Raw genomic sequence first — 15,430 nt, forward strand, 5'->3', positions numbered from 1 at the left:
GGACATGTTTGAAACGCTAACATGTTATAGGTTTGATTCACTTGCTGCACAAAATTAAATCATTTTGTTCTGGACATGTATATGAATATAGGTCTAGGTTGATGAAAAAAAAACATGAACAAGAAGAAGAAAATAAAACAAACAGAAATATATTAAAATAAGTAAAGATGATGAACGGCTTATGTAATATCTGATAATACCGTTTGACATACATAAATCTAATTTTGAAATAATTTTGTGATATTTGATTTTAATATAATAATCGAGATAAAATTAGTATTTTTATTAAACTATTTGAGTATGTAATATATTGTGTTATAATGATATTGGTATATTTTATAAAAATAACAATAAAATTAATTTGATATTTTTATCATAATATTCAGGTAAATGATATGGTTGTGAAATATACTTGTAATTAATTTTATATAAATAAATAAATATAGTTTGACCGAGAAAAGAATATATATATATAATTACACATATACCAAACTGTTGAGAATAAATACACATTTATTCATGGTCATTTTTTTCAAATAGCCATTTTTAAGTTTTTTTCACCAAAATAACATTAAAAATTACCAAAATAACAATTTTGATATTAAATATTTTAATTTTTTTTAAAAAAAAATTTGAAACTCCAACCCTTAACTCTAAACCTTAAGTTTATATTATTTAATCTAAAAGTATAAATGTATATTTACCTTTTAATAAAAAAATTCTTGACATTTTTTTTTGAATACATTTTTATGAAAATAAATTAAAAAGTAGTATCCTAAAGAATTTCTCTTCATTCATTCCGGTGAAACACTGAAACATTGGAAAGTGGAATCAGTGGCCCTAGTATCCCTCAGTTATTCAGAAGATATTGTTGTTATCATAATATCTTCAGTATAATGTTAAGGCTCCATGATAATTATCATCACTGGCCACTATTTTCTGAGGTCACAAGTGGTCAGTGGTCAGTGGTCAGAAAGATAAAGGGACCGCACAACATTCCAAGAGAGCAATAAGATAAATTAAAAACATTGTACGCCTAGTTTCCACTCGGTGATATTATCCAACAGTTTAGTACACTTAAAAATACAAAAGTTTGAATTGAGACGGTCTTCCAAGTCTCATTCTCTTTTAGGTGTGCCAAATAAACCAACGTGAAAAATGATGCATGAGAAATCCGACAATTTATTTAGTTAGACGTCTCAATCTCTTCTTATTATTTAACGTCGAATACAGAACGATATAAATAAGCACATGTGATCATATTTGATATTCCTACTGACTAGGTCCGAGATCCAGATTCGATCCGAGATTCGATCCAGATCCGATCCTAAAATCCGGATATCCGGAGGGGCCGAATCCGGATCCGGATAGTAAAATGTTGGATCCGTCAAAGCCGGATCCGGACATCCAGATCCGTAATTTTTATTAATAACTATTTCAGAAATAGTAATATCTATATATAAAAACTAACTTTATTTAATATATTTTCATTTTTATAATAGTATATGTAAATTTTATGTAAATTTTGTAATATTATACATAGAAATAATTAAAAACATTATATATTTTTTTATTTTAAATTATTTTTAATATTTTTATATAAATTAATATTATTTTTTATTTATTTTAAGGATCCAAATCCGGATATCCACCGGATATTACAATTTTTAGAAGGATATCCGACACCCGGATATCTGAGAACTCCGGATCCGGATAAAGATAGTAAAATTATGGATCCGCCGGATACGAATCCGGATCCGGATACCTTAAAATTGCCTGGATATCCGATCCGTTCCAGGCCTACTACTAACATCTCTATTATTAAAAGAGAAGTACCCATTAAAAATACCCCTAAGTTTTCTAACTTATTTACACTTCCATGCCACCGAGAATTAAATTAAACTACATATTTTAATGCTTGTCTTTTTCAGTTAAATTAATGAGTTTTTCTTAATCAAATTTAAACTTAATGTCATTAGATAAACCTACCTATTTTAATGCTTGCCTTTTCCCGTTAAATTAATGAGTTTTCCTTAATCAAATTTAAACTTAATGTCATTAAATGAATCTAAAAATACATCATATTTAACTTAGCTTATTACGTACGAGTATGACAATTTTATTTTTACGAAAACGTGAATCACTTGACTTATTTAATATTTAAAATATATTAACTACAATATAACAATTGCATATAACCTACCTATACTTTAGTTTGAAATGATCATGTTCAAGTTTTATATAGTCAACTTACATCATGCATCGATCGATGTACAATATTCAAACCACCTATATTTTTCGTTTTCTTTATAGGATGTATCAACCAACCAATCATCCCATTGATTTTCTAAGCTTTATAAAAAAACAAATCAATAAATACAAACTCAAAATCCAATATCTTCTATTAATCAAAACAGAATATCTTCAATGTCGTATCTTTAATGTACCTATTAAATATAGAAACTGTAACCATAATTACACTAATTATAAGAATAGATTTGATTCCAGCCAATTGATCTATTACTTCGGTAATTGATTTGCTTGCAGAAGAGGAAACAATAAATTTAAAATTTATAAGAATATAAAGATATATAGATTCCAACCAATTGCCTATATTTGCGTATGATTTCCGCATAATAAACTTCAAATTGAACATTGAAAAAGATAGAGAGATTTTTTTTAATCTTTTACTGACACAAACTTAAACAAAATGAAGAGTTAAATGTAATTTTTTTTTGTTACACTTCCCGGAAAAAAACGGTTACAACATGGACTTTCATAATATGGTCTTTTAACATATTAATGTTATGGACATTTAATAATTATCTTGAAGAAAAACAAAGACTATAAATAATTTATTATTAATAAAATTATGAAATTATTTACAATTTGATGACTAATTCATCGCCTTTTTTTATATGTTAAATTTTTCATAGAAGTTTAAAAATTATTTTATTTTCTTTAAACATGTATAACTAATTTATAATATTTTATGCCATACTAACTCATAATATAATATTTATTCATATTTTACATTAATAACTATTATTTTTATATATCGTCTACAATTCTCTAATTACGTCTATTTGTTCAATTTTTTATATGATATCGAATATTCATCGTAAATAGATGGTTTAAGATGCCAAAAAAAATATTTACTTGATGAATATAATACATCAAATATTACAAATACATTATCTAGTTAAATAAATAAACAAAAACTGAAAATTCAAATCCGCGCTAGGGTCCAGTTCAATCTTATGTTAACCTATTTAGATGATATTCTATTTAGATTATACGGGAGTATTTTACTGTTGGGATTTCATGGGCTTCACTTCAAAGATAGGTTTTGATGGCCGGCCCATACTTGGTCCGCAAGATTGCTCTCCGAGTTATTTTGAATATCTTTCTAATGAGGTTTTTGAAAGGATCGAGTCCAACAAATATCTTTCTACAAAACTCCACACAAATCAAGAGATTAAAAACCTCTGATCTGAAAGGAGAAACTTTATTAAATTGAAACACACATCATAAACACCAGATGAAAGTGAGGAACATAGGATACAACAACAAGGGGAGAGAGATCGGCGACCGTCGTTACATAGATGTTGGCCGTCGCCATAATCATCACATTCACACATACATATTTTACATAGAGTAATAGGGTACTCACTTTATTCTTAGCAGAAAGGTAGATTACATACATATATAACATTCTTACTAAAGAGTAATTAAGATCTGATCTCTCTTGGATCAGTTGATCTTTTTCCACCTCCCAAGCTTCTCTTTCCCCTGTTTTGATACATATTAAATCGGAAGAATAAACAATTATGTGTTTTAATCACATGCATGTGTATATAAGTAATAAAACTAAAATATAATATCAACTTATAGTTTGATATAACATATATAGAATCTCACACAATTTGAACGTATTTCGTTATACCTTACGGGTGGGAATGGAGTCTGGGTTCTCCTCGATGGACACTGCCTTAAATCCTAAGGGCACCCGCAATGGTGAGCCTCACCACAGGGTCCTTAGGAATATTTAACAAATTTTTTTTTTTTAAAATAGTTAAGGATCATTATCCAAAATGTTAGTCCAATGGTGAGTCTCAGTTATGGAATCCTTAATAATTAAAAATTAATTTTTTTTTAAAAGTGAAATAAAAGTGAAATAAAATAATTTTATTTATAACATAATTGAATAGAAAGATACAATATTTATTAATAGTTTTTTTTTAAATAGTTTTCAAGTTTCTATTGCATTTGTAATCTTTTAATCAATTTTAAAAGTGGTATTTATAAGTTATAATTTTTTTTTCAATTGTTTTCAAGTTTCTATTACATTTCTAATCTGTTTTCAAGTTTCTATATCAAATTATACAAGTTTTGAACAAGAGGAAACAAGTTTATGAATGAAACAACCGAGGACTAAAAAGAACTTCTTGGAGTTTAACAAAAACAAGTTTTGAAAAGTACAGAAATAAGTTTTGAGGCAAAAGGAAACAACCTCTCCGAGATAAGCCAAATTCAAGTTTACAATAAGGAGTAGTACCAAAAGGAAAGAAAAGGAAACAAGTTCTGATAGAGACGAAAAGGAAACACTCCTAAATCACCTGTGAGCTAGAAGCAATGTCACCTGCAGAACAAGACATAACTAGTTAAAGCAGAAGCAATGTAGTAAAAGAAATAAAACAAGCAAGTTAAAGAAGACTCACCATTCATTTTGCTCAAGTGTTTGATGAGTAGTTCAGAACACTCTTTCCAAAGTATCCGTAAGACAAGCAAAGTTAAGATATTTCAGATTCAGATCAAAAGGAAGACTAGCTTATATAATCACCTCTGTGATTTGGAATTTAAAATATTACGAACCCAATGAAAGCGAACACATATCAAACCTAAAAGGTTGAGAAACCCTTTGAGAAAAAAGAGAAAATCCTCTTCCGTTTAAAACACCTTTCATTTCGAAACAGTTTAAGAAATAAGATACAATTCCGCTTCAGATTGAAACCGAAATCTTATCAAAACCCTTACTACAAACCCCCATACTGGGTCTAAACCCCAAATCGATTTAACCCCAAATTTCAATCGAAACCCAAATCGATTCAAACCCATCCCCGAAACCCTAAAATGAGACGAAACTAGATGAAAACTAAGCTAAATCGAACAAAAATACAGGTCTAGGCTTCGATTTACCTTCGTGAAGACGATCGGTTTCAATCGCCAAAATATCGCCTTTCCTCGAGCTCTCCGTTTTTTTTCCGGTTTCGGTCGCGAATGACAATTTTTTTTTAACCAAACCCAAAATCAAACCGACCCCGTCCCACTCAAGAATTGACACGTTGCTAAGGATCAATCTCTTAAAAGCCTTGATGACGGATCAATCCTTACGCAGATTAACCTAAATAATATTATTATATTCGGTTTTACCTAAGTTATCGTGCTAAGGATCGGTCGTGTACTTCCGTTGTGCATGGTCTAAGGGAACCAACACAGCTTCGTACCTAAACCTCAAAACGATTGAGCACAATTAATATTTTAGCCAATGAAGCTCTTAAGTATACGGTAATTACGGATTACAATTACCCAATCAATAGTCATCATAAATATATAATTATGTATATAAGACAAACTAAAGAGCCACGTACGCAGAGACAGATACTTTGTAGGGAGCTCCACCAACATGATCGGTAATCTAATATATTAAAGAAGCAAAAATAAATAAATAATAGTTTTTCAAAAAAAATCATATGTTATACGATTATATATATCTTAATGAAATAAACATTACACGAAAAAGTAAATGAAATATAATTACCGGATACATGAGAGTTATGAGTTCGCCCTCAGGTTTTAAGAGTTCATACATGGATTTAGCCCAAGCAGGTCTCATTTCCGGTTCAATGGCACAGAAGAACCTGTTTTATTATATTATAGTTAAATTGATTTTAATCACTTGATATCACCGGGCCGGTTGTGGGCTGTGTTATATATACTGGCAGGGCCCAATCTAAATTGCTGCCAGTGTCTTCAACGCCTACTGTAAGCTTGGTTTCAATTGCACCATAATCTTTTTAAAACAAAGCTGACAGAAAAAAAACTCACACATAATCGAAGATGAGGTCGAATAGTTCATCAGGACGCCAAGTGAAAAAATCTTCCTTCATGAATGCAAAGTACTTTGCATTCGGTGCGGAGCCGTAAGTCTATATATAGTCAACAAAAAGTGATTCTTGATTTTTAGCATTTAATGATTAACGTAAGATAGCCAGCTGATTAATTATCAAAACATAGGTGATCATGCATTTATAACCTCATTAGCTTTCTTGAGAGCCTTTTCAGATATATCTAGTCCAACAACGAAACGTTCGGGGTTTGCCATCGCAACGATATCGTGTCCCTATATATATACTCACTCAATTCATCGTATTTAACAAAAACTAGACCCTGACCTGCGCGCCAAGCGTGGATTTAAATTTTCGGTTTTTGATTATTTATTTAACTAAATAATGTATTTGTAATATTTGATGTATTATATTTACCAAGTAAATAATTTTTTTGGCATCTTAAACCATCTATTTACGATGAATATTCGATATCATATAAAAAATTGAACAAATAGACGTAATGTCGTAATTGGAGAATTGTAGACAATATATAAAACAATGGTTATTAATGTAAAATATGAAGAAATATTATATTATGACTTAGTATGACATAAAATATTATAAATTAGTTATACATGTTTACAAAAAATAAAATGATTTTTAAACTTCTATGAAAAATTTAACATATAAAAAAGGGCGATGAATTAGTCATCAAATTGTAAATAATTTCATAATTTTATTAATAATAAATTATTTATAGTCTTTGTTTTTCGTCAAGATAGTTATTAAATGTCCATAACATTAATATGTTAAAAGGTCATATTATGAAAACCCATGTTGTAACCATTTTTTCCGGAAAGTGTAACAAAAAAAATTACGTTTAACTCTTCGTTTTGTTTAAGTTTGTGTCGGTAAAAGATTAAAAAAAATCTCTCTATCTTTTTCAATGTTCAATTTGAAGTTTATTATGCGGAAATCATACGCAAATATAGGCAATTGGTTGGAATCTATATATCTTTATATTCTTATAAATTTTAAATTTATTGTTTCCTCTTCTGCAAGCAAATCAATTACCGAAGTAATAGATCAATTGGCTGGAATCAAATCTATTCTTATAATTAGTGTAATTATGGTTACAGTTTCTATATTTAATAGGTACATTAAAGATACGACATTGAAGATATTCTGTTTTGATTAATAGAAGATATTGGATTTTGAGTTTGTATTTATTGATTTGTTTTTTTATAAAGCTTAGAAAATCAATGGGATGATTGGTTGGTTGATACATCCTATAAAGAAAACGAAAAATATAGGTGGTTTGAATATTGTACATCGATCGATGCATGATGTAAGTTGACTATATAAAACTTGAACATGATCATTTCAAACTAAAGTATAGGTAGGTTATATGCATTTGTTATATTGTAGTTAATATATTTTAAATATTACATAAGTCAAGTGATTCACGTTTTCGTAAAAATAAATTTAAGTTCATTATTGAGCCGTACTCGTACGTAATAAGCTACGTTAAATATGATGTATTTTTAAGTTCATTTAATGACATTAAGTTTAAATTTGATTAAGGAAAAATCATTAATTTAACTGGAAAAGACAAACATTAAAATATGTAGGTTTATTTAATGACATTAAGTTTAAATTTAATTAAAAAAAAATCATTAATTTAACTGGAAAAAACAAGCATTAAAATATGTAGTTTAATTTAATTCTCATTGGCATGAAATTGTAAATAAGTTAGAAAACTTAAGGATATTTTTTAAAAGGTACTTCTCTTTTAGTAATAGAGATATATACAAATTTTTTGGGGGTCTAAAATATATACTCTGTTGAAACAATATGTACTTTATGTTTAGTCTCTATAATGAAAAAAACTAAAAATTAAATGTTTGTTAATTTAAGGAATGCACATTTAATTTTTAGTTTTTTTTTCATTATAGCGACTAATCATAAAGTACATATTGTTTCAATAGAGTATATAGATTCAACCTAGCTAAATCAAGTCGAGAATTTCATAGAAAGCAAAACGTTATCTTCGTTTAGTTGAAACCAAAGATCAAACAAAATCATTTACGGAAAACTACACCATTCTTTTTAACAATGTTAAATTAAGTTATATTGTTTCTTGAATCTTATTAAAAGAAATTTCAATTCCAAACTATGTCATATACCAATTCAAACCAAATTCAGTTTTCATCTTTAAAAAAAATAAATATTCACTAAAGGAAGTTTCTTCACTATGAGTTTTTACTAATGGGTTTTGTATTTAACTTAGGCCAGTTGGACTTGTAAACATTTTATTTCTTTTGCTCTTAACTTTGAAAGTCACTTTTCAAAAAAGAAAATTAAATATTATATGATATATTTAAACCTAATTAAACTAGGGCCATTAAACTATATATAAAACCTTAAAATATAACTTAAACCAGATAATAAAAAAAAATACTAACTCCGCCGCATCCAGGGACAAGAGTACGGCCAAGAGGGAGAGAGGATGAGTCGAGAAGATGGAGAATGAGAGGTGTGGCTCTTCCTTGATCCCACGGTGTTACTCCGTCTTCCCAACATTTTTCCCATCCACCTATTGATTATATTATTACAGTTAACTTTTACAGATTAATAATATTATAATAATTATATTTATTATATATCAATTACACCAACTAATTCGAAATATTTATAATAATTTGACCAAGGTATCAAGATATTTTAGTTGAGAATAATCAATTTGGAACATATATAAGAAATTTTAAGAAATCAAATAAAAAATTATGATTACTAATTTATAGATTGCTTGCTATATTTACAATAGATGTATTCCTCATCAGATCCTAAAATATAAAATAGATATTGAGCATATAAATAAAATATAAGACATGTATAAAATATTTATGTTTCAGTCATTACTAAGTGTTTTATGGAGCAAAGACTTAAAATTCCATTAGTTTAGAAATAATATTTCTTTTTGCAAGTGAATTTTAGAAATAATATTGAAGGAAGAATGAATCACCCTCTGCAACAACTTGGGGCTGGAACGTAGCAGCCTCTTCAGGAGTAGGAATCATTTTACCACCACTGCTGTATTTTGAATTTTGTTGTTCTTCAGCCACTTTTAGTAGTTGTGGAAATCTTAAGGCCATTGTAGAAATATAAACTTAATTCTGATATATTTCACATATCATCTGCAACTTTACAATATGTAAGTACATATATCATCTAAAGTTTTCCTAGCTAGAACAAAGGTTTCCTAGAACACAGACACATAATATTACAGATGTCCAAAATAGTCACTTGCTTTTCACATGCAAGTCATACCAAAAGAGATTACGTAGTGTCGTAATCACTTGACTTCCCTACAAGATCTTTGACTACGGCACGTTCCAACAAATCTCCTCATTGCCTTAGTTCATGCAAATGCCTAGTTTATTTTTCAGATATTCAAATCTTGGTTTTGGTAAAGCCTTAGTGAATACATCAACAATTTGATCATTTGTTTTGAAGTACACCAACTTTATCACTCCATTTTCTGTTCTTCTCTTAGATGATACATATTAATATGAAAATGCTTGGTTTTGCCATGAAAAACAGAATCCTTAGCAATAGCAGCTTGTTTATCAACAAAATCTTTGTTGGTTCCTTTTGCTCCATACGTAGATCAATAAGTAGTTTTCCGATCCAAACTACTTGATTTACCTGAGACATTTGCTGTAACATACTCTGTTTCTGCTGTACTTTGAACTACAACATTCTGTTTTTTTTTTTAACACCATGAAAACATTCCTGATCTAAAAGGGAAACAGAAACCTGTTGTGCTTCTCATATCATCAATACTTCAATAGATCCAGCCCAATCACTATAAGAAAATCCAGCAAGCTTAGGACTGTAAGAACATGTATACAATTGGAAACATGTTGTGCTTCTCTGTTGTTCCTCTAATATATTTCAAGATTCTCCTGGCAGCTTGAAAACGCAATTCACTGGCACAATGCATAAACCTTGAGAGAATTTACAGAAAACATTATGTCAGGTCTGCTGGACGTGAGATACATTTATATATCGTTTTAGCTCCATCCTTTTTGCTGAATTTCTCCTTTTTGATTCATTACCGTGTCTGTGCCTTTGCAATTTTCTTTGTGAAATTTCTTAAGAATATTTTTTGCATACTTTCTTTGATGTATAAGAATCCCATCATTTTTTTCTTACACGTTTCATTCTCTTATAAGTTTTACTGTTTTGTCAAAAAAAAAAGTTTTACTGTTTTAGGTATGTTGATTTTGACAACGTAGAAAATCATGCATGAGAAATTCGACATTTGGTTCTCGCTAAAAAAAAGTAAAAACAACACATTTAATTATTACAAAATTCATAAGACGGTCAAAGACACTGTTTTCTTTTATTTCGTTCCTTCATTTTTTTATTTTTTGGTTATTTTATTAGTGAGAGACTTGGGTAGAAACCCCCAGTAAAGATGGCCCTAACTATATATAAAACTCAAAAAATGCAAATCTTTATTGATGTATAGATAAGAGCCATGAGAATGCGACGGCAAAGAGGAATCATCAGACTGACTTCTTCTTCTTCCATCTGCCAACTTTTTCCATTCCCTAAAAATTTATATCAATTTCAAAACTCTTTTCTTATTTAACAATGAAATTAATTAAGTGATGAAGTTGAATTGTATTTTACCTTGCGTGTATCTGGAGCAAGTTCGTTATCAACGATAGAGATCACCTCAAATCCTAAGGGGATCAAAAGCTCCTCATAGCTACAAAGTACAAACAAAAAAAAATCAAAGAAGTTTAATTCTCTAACCAAAGAGAGTCATTAAAGGAATTTCAGAGTTATGAAAGATTTAAGGAGAAGATGAAGATTAATTACGCTGAGACTGATACTTGGTAAGGAGGTGGACCAGGTGTTCCACCACTTAACTGCATAACAAAGTTAGGTAAACAAACATTTGAAAAAACACACGATATACATATTTGTATCAACTAGAGATAAAAATGTTTATGATTTTCTCTTACAGGATACATCAATGTTATAAGCTCTCCACCAGGGTTTAGAAGTTCTTGCATACGCTTGGCCCATAAAGGTCGAACTTTAGGTTCAAAGGCACAGAAGAAACTGCATGGTATTATCATTGTTGTGGACATATCAAGTGGAATTTTGTTCTTCTACTTCTTCATATGAATAGATATATAAAGCTATAGAAGAGATTAAGAACTATACTTGTAGTCGAAAATAAGATCGAATTTTTCGGTTGGCTCCCAAGTGAAAAAATCTTCTTTCAAGAAGGAGAAATGTTTTGAATTAGGCAATGAAGTAAACATCTGCATTTTGACATTTAAACATATACTTTCAAACATTGAACTGATAAATACAATCCAGATTATACTTCTATATATATACCCTCACCTTTGTTGATCTTTCGACTGATGTTTTTGAAAGTTCGAGTCCAATAACATGACGGTCAGGGTTTGCCATCACAACCACATCATAGCCCTGCCCAAAAAAACGCTTTTCAGACGATGAAAATCTTACAAGACATCATCTGACGACAAAAGGAGAAGATATATCAAAACGACTTACGGTTCCACATCCAGGAACCAAAGCTCTTCCATTAGGCAAAGAGCCCGTTTCGCAAAGATGAACAACAATGGGAGTTGCTTCTCCTAAATCCCACAGTGTTCGTCCCTCTACCCACATATTTTCCCATCCACCTTGAAATGAATAAAAAAGAAAAACATGCAGGAACAAAAATCAACATCATCATAACCAATCATGTTCTTTAAAATGCATTCATATGTCACAATACAAGTGTGAATGTAATTGTCTAACATCACAATAACAAAGATCACGTAACAGATTGTGGTTAAGATTGTTTACCAGGAGGTTCTTTGATATGATCCATTGGTTGATCTATCCGATCTAAAGGATCTTGTCCTTACGGTTGAAGTTATTCTTCTTTGTTGCCTGAGGGTTATAACGTTACTTGTATATTATTTATAACCAGACCTGCTTATAATTTTCTACAGCAGAGAAAGATGATTCAAAGTACTTAGTATTAAAATATATCTGGAGACGAGGTTTCTACTCTAACAACCAATGCACCGGATCAACCATGACGTCTGGATAATCTCAACAAGACTTTTTCAACCTTCTGAATGTTTTAAGAACTCAAAAAAAATATTTTTCAAGCCTGATACATGTGACGAGCACTAAGCGAACTAGATTTTCGCTTTTACTAAAAACAGATTAAATAAGAGGGAAATGTTGAATACTACAGTTACATACTAAAATATTATATGATTGTGTGTGACAAATATTTATTTCTGGTGTTTCATATCTCTTTCAACGGTCCTTACACGTTTAGTTTACGGTGAATAATCACAAAACATCCACAGGTTGAAGCTTATAATTAAGCTTCTGTAATGATCAGTAAGGCATCATCACTATTCACAATGTGGAGTGAGACGTAGAATGTTTCATTTAATTAGGGCATATGTAAGAGCTTTAGTCAATGAACTAGTCTCGGCGAAATGCAAAATGATGGTCTTTAGTCCTACGGAGTTGCTACTGCTTTCCCACTTAAGATGATGAGTTTATTCATAGGAGTCATCAGCTGCAGCTCATGACGTGGATATTGAGCTGAAGCTTCTAGGTCAGCTGGAGGGTTTGGTGTTACGGTTGTGAGTGGTAGTATAAGTAAAACAGACCTGTGTTTTCAAGTCTTTTTTATGCATTTCCTGGATTTGGTTTTGGACAGAGATACTTTGTAACGGAGAATGAGATGAGAAGAAAGATTTTATAACCGATGAAACGTTACAAAATAGCTGAGAATCAATCCTATAAATCACAACGATTGGTTTTTTTTTCAAAAATTTAGACAAAGGAACAATAAATATGTTTTGGGATGGGGGGAGATTCACAATTTACATAAGAGACTTGTATCCATCCTCTTGTGTTCCCAGGAGAAGAGAGTGGGAATCAATCGAGGTAGAAGAGAGTGACGATCTTGCGGAGATTTTTAGCTTCTTGGCATGTCTCCATGAGCAGCCTACTGTCATGAAACGCGAAGCAGATCACTTGCTGTACTTGTGATATGATGTCCATATTACACAGCCTGCACAAACACAACAACAACGAATAAAACTCTCATGTATAATCCTTCTTGAACATCAATGTGTGAAATGATGAATACAGTCACCAACCAACCTGCTGGCTTCTAGTAATGGCAAATGATCATTGTGTGGCTTTTCTACCACGTTTTGTACCTGTGGAAAGAGTAAGCGTTTGGAGATGAAAAAGAATCCAACAAGATCATGACACTGAGCACAAACCAGGTGTTACTTACTTTAGACAAGAGTTCTTGGCTCTCAGGAGGTTGTTTTTTCAAACTTTGAGGTAAGATTACTGTAAGAAGCTCTGGCCTCTCTGCTCTAAGTGCACCTCTGATAACAGCTGCATTAGTTCCAGATGCACCTGAAGTATATATATGGTTTTTCTGCAACGAAGAGAGAAGGCTTAGTAAAACTTTAAAAAGAAAAAGATGAAAGCTCAAAGGACACGTACAGTAATAACCATGGCGTAGCTAAGAATCTCGATGAGTTCTTGGTGCATGAAACCCATGTTCCTAGTCCCAAAAAAGCCAATGGTTCTAGGCCCTTGCTGCTGTATCGCCAGTAGCTCCTGTTTGATTACATATATAGACGTGGTCAGTACCAGCTAGATTCCAATTTCTAGCGAGCAGAGAAAGTAGGCGTTACTTGAATGTAATCAACATCAGGGGAAGGTTTGAGCTCAGAGACAGCAACTGAACCGGATCCTTCAACGATGGCCTGAGCCTGAGTAGGAATCCGGAGGCCTCCGGAATCTTCATCAGATTCAAGCCCACACGTAACTAGATCATCTTCATTTCTCAAAATATCTGTCCTGTCTTGATCTTTCGTGCACTAATACACAATACACAGAGCATATAGAAATCAGATTTCCTCAAAAGTGTATAAATAACAAGCAACAAACTCTTCAAAGGTCAAATCTTAAAAACTCATATACCTACCTATCAATCATAACAATTGAGCAAGGAGATACTTTCTCCTACAACATTAACACCAAAGTCTAAGAGACAGAGAGACAACAATCACTAAAGGCTTTTTAATACAGGAGGTAACACAACCTAACTACTAAGACTACCATTGAAGACAGAAAGCGATGAGAATAATTAATGCATCTCCAGCAAAACATAAAAAAAAAAAAAAAGACCAACACTTTCAGGTTTATACAATCGTGTGATGAGACAAAACATCAAATCATTCAAACACAATTTTGTCGGAATGCTGCTAACAAGGGAAATTAGCATAAAAGAGGACGTTACCATGGGAACACAAGGAGAAGAGGATCTGGATCTCCGGGGGAATAGCTGCCACAGGGAAGAAGAGCAAGAGGTACAAGAAGAAGAGGATCGGAGACTAAAGTTAGGATTTTTCGATCTGAGCGCTAGAGAATCCGAAGAAGAAGGAGGAGGAGGAATCAAGGGAAGTGTGAGAGGCACGAGGAGCCTCATAGGTAGAGATGAACTCATCTATCTATCTTATCCCAATACTGCTGATAACTTCTCTTCTCTTCCCTAATTGACAGAGAATCCGAATCCTTTCACTGCTTCGTCGAGGAAGAAGAAGAAGATAAAACACTCAGACGAATACAAAACAGAAAGAAAAAAATTGGAGAATATTATTATTATTCGTCTGCCTACCTTTGCAGCTGTAATAAGTCCAATTAAAATTAGTGGTTTAATATTGACTTTTTTTTTTTGTTATGGGCTAAAAAAACCTTAAAAAGCCTTGTAACTTTTTTTTTATAGCCTTCACTTCTAATATACCAACACGTGTCAACATGTCTCTGTTACTTGCTTGAAGAGAAGTAAATACCCACTTGAATGATGATTTTGTATCTTCTTCTTTGTGCAATTTTGTAGCTTCATGCCCCACCTGGACCAATGCATTAATATGAACATACTATTACTCAGAACCAAAAACACACATGACTCCTGATTACAACTCACTCAGAAAGGCTTAGCTCCATGTCCAAGAGCAAGGGTAGTGGTGTCCTTATGTATTCTATTGTAACATAAAACTAATCAGATGCTATGTTACATTGGGTAGAGGTTTGATTGTGTGGTGAATGTTTTATATGCTATATTACATCATTATAAATGAGAAAAGAAAGAGTCTCAATTTTCCAAGGTAGAGAAATGTATTATGACATTATGAAGAGTGGCGAAAGTGTTATTCTTATCAAGATCATAG

General features: G+C 31.3%; 3 protein-coding genes across 4 annotated transcripts; all 3 read right to left on the reverse strand.

The window, feature by feature from the left end:
* Positions 1-4,158: 4,158 nt before the first annotated feature.
* LOC106395242 (probable thiol methyltransferase 1) lies at positions 4,159-9,369 on the reverse strand. 2 transcript variants are annotated; one of them, XR_007321903.1, is made up of 9 exons: positions 9,136-9,339; positions 8,576-8,706; positions 6,317-6,403; positions 6,109-6,209; positions 5,822-5,921; positions 5,652-5,698; positions 5,200-5,507; positions 4,722-4,763; positions 4,159-4,642 (listed from the first exon to the last, which is right to left on the reverse strand). XR_007321903.1 is itself a non-coding variant. In XM_022700998.2 (7 exons), exons 1-7 carry the CDS (start codon positions 9,263-9,265, stop codon positions 5,447-5,449), a joined length of 657 nt encoding a protein of 218 aa, XP_022556719.1. In that variant the 5' UTR covers positions 9,266-9,369; the 3' UTR covers positions 4,771-5,446. The 2 variants fall into 2 exon arrangements, 1 of the variants encoding a protein (XP_022556719.1); XM_022700998.2 differs by lacking the exons at positions 4,159-4,642; positions 4,722-4,763 and having other exon boundaries at positions 4,771-5,507; positions 9,136-9,369.
* Positions 9,370-10,452: 1,083 nt separating this feature from the next.
* LOC106395445 (probable thiol methyltransferase 2) lies at positions 10,453-12,250 on the reverse strand. The gene is made up of 8 exons (XM_013835900.3): positions 12,012-12,250; positions 11,715-11,845; positions 11,541-11,627; positions 11,355-11,455; positions 11,150-11,249; positions 11,004-11,053; positions 10,812-10,890; positions 10,453-10,729 (listed from the first exon to the last, which is right to left on the reverse strand). Exons 1-8 carry the CDS (start codon positions 12,034-12,036, stop codon positions 10,685-10,687), a joined length of 618 nt encoding a protein of 205 aa, XP_013691354.1. The 5' UTR covers positions 12,037-12,250; the 3' UTR covers positions 10,453-10,684.
* Positions 12,251-12,911: 661 nt separating this feature from the next.
* On the reverse strand, positions 12,912-14,884 carry LOC106396672. Its single transcript, XM_013837136.3, has 6 exons — positions 14,500-14,884; positions 13,892-14,077; positions 13,698-13,814; positions 13,480-13,629; positions 13,341-13,399; positions 12,912-13,248 (listed from the first exon to the last, which is right to left on the reverse strand). The coding sequence occupies exons 1-6, from the start codon at positions 14,704-14,706 to the stop codon at positions 13,113-13,115; spliced, it is 855 nt and encodes a 284-aa protein (XP_013692590.1). The 5' UTR covers positions 14,707-14,884; the 3' UTR covers positions 12,912-13,112.
* Positions 14,885-15,430: the final 546 nt, after the last annotated feature.

This window comes from Brassica napus, chromosome C4 (genome assembly GCF_020379485.1).
Source record: "Brassica napus cultivar Da-Ae chromosome C4, Da-Ae, whole genome shotgun sequence".
In the NCBI taxonomy this organism is placed as follows: Eukaryota; Viridiplantae; Streptophyta; class Magnoliopsida; order Brassicales; family Brassicaceae; genus Brassica; species Brassica napus.

Bases quoted from the DNA above. Each gene is read 5' to 3' on its own strand.
- LOC106395242 (XM_022700998.2), bottom strand. From the start codon at position 9,265: ATGGCCTTAAGATTTCCACAACTACTAAAAGTGGCTGAAGAACAACAA. The intron at 8,707-9,135 runs GTGATTCATTCT...TATAATCAATAG, and splicing joins GCCCCAAGTTGTTGCAGAGG to GTGGATGGGAAAAATGTTGG. The intron at 6,210-6,316 runs GTTATAAATGCA...GACTATATATAG, and splicing joins CTCTCAAGAAAGCTAATGAG to ACTTACGGCTCCGCACCGAA.
- LOC106395445 (XM_013835900.3), bottom strand. From the start codon at position 12,036: ATGGATCATATCAAAGAACCTCCTG. The intron at 11,456-11,540 runs GTGAGGGTATAT...GTCAAAATGCAG, and splicing joins CAGTCGAAAGATCAACAAAG to ATGTTTACTTCATTGCCTAA. The intron at 11,054-11,149 runs GTAAGAGAAAAT...TTTGTTATGCAG, and splicing joins TTATAACATTGATGTATCCT to TTAAGTGGTGGAACACCTGG.
- LOC106396672 (XM_013837136.3), bottom strand. From the start codon at position 14,706: ATGAGTTCATCTCTACCTATGAGGCTCCTCGTGCCTCTCACACTTCCC. The intron at 14,078-14,499 runs GTAACGTCCTCT...ATTGTGTATTAG, and splicing joins CTTCTCCTTGTGTTCCCATG to TGCACGAAAGATCAAGACAG. The intron at 13,815-13,891 runs GTAACGCCTACT...GTAATCAAACAG, and splicing joins CTGATGTTGATTACATTCAA to GAGCTACTGGCGATACAGCA.